The 6,323-nt window shown below is 38.3% G+C and overlaps 1 protein-coding gene across 1 annotated transcript; it reads right to left on the bottom strand.

The window, feature by feature from the left end:
- Nucleotides 1–3,645: 3,645 nt before the first annotated feature.
- On the bottom strand, nt 3,646–4,925 carry LOC103320927 (uncharacterized). Its single transcript, XM_008222665.2, has 2 exons — nt 4,452–4,925; nt 3,646–4,337 (listed from the first exon to the last, which is right to left on the bottom strand). The coding sequence occupies exons 1-2, from the start codon at nt 4,842–4,844 to the stop codon at nt 3,816–3,818; spliced, it is 915 nt and encodes a 304-aa protein (XP_008220887.2). The 5' UTR covers nt 4,845–4,925; the 3' UTR covers nt 3,646–3,815.
- Nucleotides 4,926–6,323: the final 1,398 nt, after the last annotated feature.

Here is a 6,323-nt window from a genome sequence, read left to right on the forward strand (position 1 = left end):
CATACCCTTTGCGAGGGTACCTCATGAAGGAAACCTTCACAGATACCAATCTCCAGGCAGAAGTAGAGCTCCTCTATGCCAGCATTGCCAAGATGTCGAGAAGTACGAACATCTTCATACAAAGAATGTTGAGCTAGAGCATGACTACCGCACGCTGAAGTGTAATTGGGAGAGAACTCACCCTCGGGCTCCCAACACGACTTTACCAGGATGCTGAGCATACCTAGCCAAACTAGCGGTGTACTCCCGCCATAGTGTCCCAGTCCAGTCTAGGCTCAACAAGGGTAAAGCCTCCTCCATTCGGAGACGACCAAGTCGCGGCGCCTTCACATCTCCCCACCGAAGGACCGACCCCATGAACCAGTCCAAGATCTATAGAGATTGCAGGGACCGTGTCTTAGATCGTTAGCCGACCTTATCCCTATTCCTGTTAATCTCAAAGACCTAAGGGCGGCACGCTTAGGCCCCCACCGAAGCCCGCCCACCTACCCGCTGGGGAAGGTGCAGGGACTCGGATAATTGGGAACCTTACCATCCGTAAGATTGGGAGTCTTATCACACCAGGCGTCAAGAGTGGAAACTTCCCCAACCCCGCCATCCACACCCTGTGCCTTCAAAGACTGAGACCCTTCCTCATGCCGACTTGGCCATGAGGCTTCTTTGAGAAGGTCCAGGGCTCGAGAATGAGCATCACCAACCACTAGCCCTCCGGGGGAAGCAATGACTCGAGCCCTTTACCAAATGTATCCTTAATTACCACCAGAGAAGGATATTAAGCCACTCAGACGCTTCTACACGCACGAGGATCCTCTCACCTATATCCACTCATTCCAAGCCTTCAGATTCACGAGCCTTAGTGACGAAGACATGTGCCTCTTCTTCCCTTCCACTCTCGGCGCGCCCCGAATTGGTTCTACAAGCTTAACCTCGCACCATCAACTCATTTGATAGTCTGAAACAGACCTTCCTAGACCATTTCATGATCCATCGACTGCTGCACGACTTGTACATGCTTCGGCAGGTGAGGATGAACCCCTTTGAGAGTATGCAACCCACTTCAGCCACGAGTACTCATTGCCCGAGATCGACGATCGCGCGCCTTCGGTGCTTTCAAGAGTGGCCTCCGCAAGTCCAACTTCCGGTACATGGTCCACAGCAACCCTTGGAATACATATGCAGAGCTCATGAAGCAGGCAACCATTCACGCCAAGGCCGAGTATTGCAACTCCAAGCTTGGCCCAGCCACCTCTGCATGCAGCACCTTTGGTGATCTTCCACCTGCTTCAGTACCTACCCCAGCACATGGAGTAGTTTGGGAAGCATTTAAAAGGGAGAAAACAATGAGATGCTATAACATTTTAATGAGTGGCATGAATGTTGAAAAGGGACAATAGCCTTCACTAGCTTTTGTAAATATTCACCGGTGGCACCTAGGGCTGAGCAGGGATTTGGGTTGCGTGAGTCTTAGGGTTTTCAATGTCTACTTGGTATTTTTGTTATCTTGTGTAGATGAATTTTAGGATTTTCAATGTCTACTTGGTTGTTTATAATTAAAGCATGCATAGTGGGTACAACTATTGTTGGCTTTCATCCAAAAGAAGTTGAAGTTGAATTAGAAAGTTGACTTTCATTGGCACAGAAGCCTCAAATATCCATGATTACTGTTCTAATTAGTACTTCCAATGTAAATTTCATCTGCACAAGATAACAATAGCATATATTTCTGTCTAAATGCATGATAAATGTAGGCATATATGTACACCCAATTTACATATGGCTAGTCCAGGCTCATTGCCATGTTTTGACTTACAGTAGGTTTGCAGGTTATCAATATGGTTGCTGCTTCTTCTGTTAGATTTCTATATATAGTGTCCATGATCTTTTACACAACTTGAAATACATAGAAGACGTACCCGGCGCCATCTTCCTTGAGTATATATGATCTCTGAACTCATTCAATCGCAATAGCAGCAACTCTAGGAAAAGACACAAACGGCTCAAGACTTTTACTCTCTCTCGGAAATTGTTTCAACTGTCTCTTTATGACGAGATTATGGTTAGAAAGTTTCAACTCTCTCTTTATGACGAGATTAGGGTTAGAAAACGTGTCTGATGAGAGCAGGGTCTTAACCTTATATAGGGCTAGGTCAAGTCGTCTCTACTCATCACCAAGGGCCGACTTGACTAACACTCTAAGCCCATCAAGCAACAATTCACGCAAAAGGAAATAAATAGGACCATTTAATTAGCTTCAAAACTTTCCTTATTTCACAAGGTTTTGGTCCTCAAGGTATAACCTAATTTAAACGCTTATCAAACTTGATATAACTTAGTATTTAGTGACCGATCTAAATATGAATATAACATTCTCCGACTAGATCAAGCACTAGAGAACTAAGCTTCTATATTGCAAAATTTTGATAATCTTTATTGGCCATGAGTTTAAAATAGTTAAGTCATTCCTTCAAGCTACAATGAAAAGTGATTAGACAAAACGAACTATAGACAAGCCCTGCTATCCTTTTATTAAAAACATGCCATCTATAATCACATGATGCAATCTTAAAACACATGAAGCACTTACAAACACGAACCTTAACATGTACTGATCCGTAGTGTGCTTAATGTTTTTCAGGACATATACCCCTTTATGACTTAGCAGATTGCTTGAGCCATGGTTTTTTCTTTTTTTCTCTTCTGTCTCATGTGTAGAAGGTTTTTTTTTTTTTTTTTTTTTGACAGAGAGAAAACTGGCTATGGGCGCCTCAAGATATTCATGTCGGCTGGCGGTCGGGCCTCTCACCATGGTGATTTGAGGGTTTCTGATGAAACCGATGATGGAAAGGAAATGGATTTCCCAACACTTGGATTTGAGAGCATCGCATTGAGCATATCTCGAATCTCTCAATGAAAGCACCAAATGTTTATGCAAATTTCTCATGGGAGAATATTCATTTGTAGATCCTTCACCCTTTGAGCTTCCTTAGTTCATGCGACAGCCACCCTAGCCGCTAGCCTCTCTCATTCTTCTCTTTCCCACATGGCCAAGTGCCACCACACATGGCTTCGACCGCCCTGCTCTCCCCGTGAGAGAAAATTCTATACCCTTTTTAGCTATTGCTTCTCAAAGATTCAATTGAACTAACTTAGGTATCTAGGGTTCAAAGAATATCTTCCCAAAATGTAGAGATTGAATCAATTAGGGATTTGATTGGGATCAAATTCCTAATTGATGATAATTCCCCAAAATAAGATATTATCCTAACTAGTGATATTATCTTTTAATTGATGATTTTATTCCCAAATAAAGATAATATCCCTGTTTTTGGTGTCAATTAATTAGCCAAATAAATGGGCTCAATTAATTGACTTAGGAGATATTCTTCTTATTCATGTGGCGCCTTGTGATTGGCAGCCCGAATATTTGCTCCCACATACGATATGCTCATTTATACTTTGCTCTTCACTGTTATGCTTCGTTTAGATGAAGGAATTGCAAATTACATAGAATTTTAAAATGACGGAAGTTAGATTTCTGTCATTTCAATTTATGGCAATTGAGGATTTCAGTGTTTGGATTTATATATATAGAATTTTTTAAATGACATAAATTGAAAATTTCAATGTTTGGATAACTCATGTAAATTATAAATGACAGAAATTAAATATTTCGAAAGAACAAAAAAACTAATAACCGACATAGAAGGTATTCCTCGAAGTATAAAATAACATATCGTTGATGAACTAAATAACTCAACTTAAACAAACAAAGCATAATAGCAAACCAAATCACTCCCCACGTGCAATAAACATCATCAACATACTCCTTTTTTCTCAATTGGGAGTGCCTTCAACATCTGAAATTGTTTGTCATTTTCTATCAGCCAAGCACATGCTTTGAGTTGTTCATTTTCACTAAGACCTAGTACTGCTTGTACTTCAGCATATACCTTTGCTGGATCAAGGTTCTTAGTATCAACTCGAATAAACTCTTCAAATGATAAAGCCATTCTAGCAATCGAATCAACAATAACATCTTTGACAGCACCTCTTTTCTTTGTAGGAAGAATATCAAAATAATTTGATGCACGATTTCTTCTCTTTTGACCATTTGTTGAGGTTGGTGAAATATAATCAATAACATGAATATCTTCTAAATCTTGTGTATCACCATCCAAATCAACATGATCAACTTCATTAGTAGGAGTCATAACCTCAGTTGCATCTGCACCTGTTTCAGCGCCCTCTCTAGTGGCTCTATCTTTGCCACACAAATCTACTATATCATCCCAATTTTCTATAACTTTAAATCGAAAACCTCTAGCATCGTCATGAGACTACCAAACAAATAATCAAAGTCAAATAAGAATCTTATAAGTACTATTTAACAACAGAAAGAAAAAAGAAGAAGCACATGATTAATATATATATATATATATATATATATTTACCTTCACATATTCTTCCCAAACATGATCTTCATCTACACTTATCATCTTTTTTGTTGAATCCCAACTGAATCCACTTTGACTTAATATATCACTCACTACTCCATAGAACTTTTTCCATGACTTAACACGATTTCTAATATTATCCGCACTTATCTGGAGATTAAATTGTGCAGCTAATATATTTACAGTAGTATTGTAAGCAATTGCCTTCCATCCACCATCTCCTTTGTGACGTAAGCTACGCTCCTCGCGAAGTATATCAGCTAATTCACGTTCCATAGCTATATTCCACTGAAAATAGTTTTTGTCTTCTCTTTCAGGTTCAACTCCTTGTTTGTCTTTCCTTTTGCTTGACTTTCCTTTGCAAGCCTCTTTTCCTCCAAATCCATTCATGACTTTAGCCCCTGCTTGTTCACTTTTGCATGTTTAAAATACAATTAGAAAGGAAATTAGGTAGAGAATCCCAACTTTGGACATCAGTAAGCATGACAACATGTAAATGAATAGTCAAGTACTCATAGAAACAAATAACTTAAGAAGTAATGATCATTCTGACTAAATTTTTCTACCACAAAAAAAAAAAAAAACTCATGAAATACATGAAACACGAGAAACAAAGGTCCAAGTGTGAACAATAAATCAAGAATTAATGATGCCTCGTTGCACTTGATAATTATGGAACATCTCTACTGCCAATGTGTCTCGAAAGTTTGTCCATTGATCAGTAATTTGAACACTTGCAATCCTATCTTGAGCATTATTTCCCTCCAATGTCGAATGATTTGATATGTCATGATCCATAGAAGCTAAACCAAATCTTGAACTTCTAAAACAGGATCATTAGCTGGCTCAGTTTGAATGAAGTTATGCAATACAAAGCATGCATTTATGATTCTAACTTGCGTTTTGATGTGGAAAAATGAAGGTGTACGTAATATACTCCATCATTTCTTCAATAGTCCAAATCCTCTTTCAACTACATTCCTTGCAATTGAATGACGTAGATTAAATAACTCTTTGTAATTTTCAGGTCTATTGTTCCCACTCCATTCACTCAAGTGATATTTAGTTCCGCTATACAGTGCTAAAAACCCCGGCCCATTAGTATAACCGCATCCACAAGATAGTACTTATCTACAATAAGAAATTTTAAAATGAAAATTAGATATAAAGAGCTTGTATTGAAAAAAAAGAGAGGAAAGAATATCAATCGAATTTAAAACTAGTATTAAAAATTACCTCTTGCAACATGAAATCGGTTGTTCCTACGTAAAGCATCTCGCAATATACGAGCATCAGATGTAGAGCCCTCCCATCCAAGTAATACATAAGTAAATCTTAAATCTGGAGCACAAACCCCTAAAACATTAGTGGAGAGATCGCCCTTCCTATTTCGATATCTTGGTCTTTCTTTTGCCGACACTGTTACCGGAATGTGAGTTCCATCCAAGTGCCCCAAGACAATTCTAAACATGAAATATAAAAAAGTATAAGTATGAAATGTAAGATAACTAGTTGAAAAATAAAATAAAAATCTTATTTGTTTTTTCTAGTTATGTAAGTACCTCAAACCACTGCCATTTGCTTCTTTCGGAACTCCCAACAGTACTTGGCTGGAACTTTATGTATTCTTCACTAATTCTCATCATGGCATATAAGACTCTGTTAAATTGCCAACTAATTGTTTCGATTAAACGGTAATAGTCAAAACCAATGACTCTGTATTTCAAGTTGTGAGCAATTATTTTCAAAAATATTGCTACAGATTCTTCAATTGAAATATTTCTTGTTTGAACCAACCCACTATTTTCTTCTAAAATTATGCATAACTTTTTGAATGCACTTTTGCTAATTCGAAATTAATCAATACAA

This window comes from Prunus mume, unplaced genomic scaffold (genome assembly GCF_029339155.1).
Source record: "Prunus mume cultivar Tortuosa unplaced genomic scaffold, ASM2933915v1 scaffold18, whole genome shotgun sequence".
Classification (NCBI taxonomy): Eukaryota; Viridiplantae; Streptophyta; class Magnoliopsida; order Rosales; family Rosaceae; genus Prunus; species Prunus mume.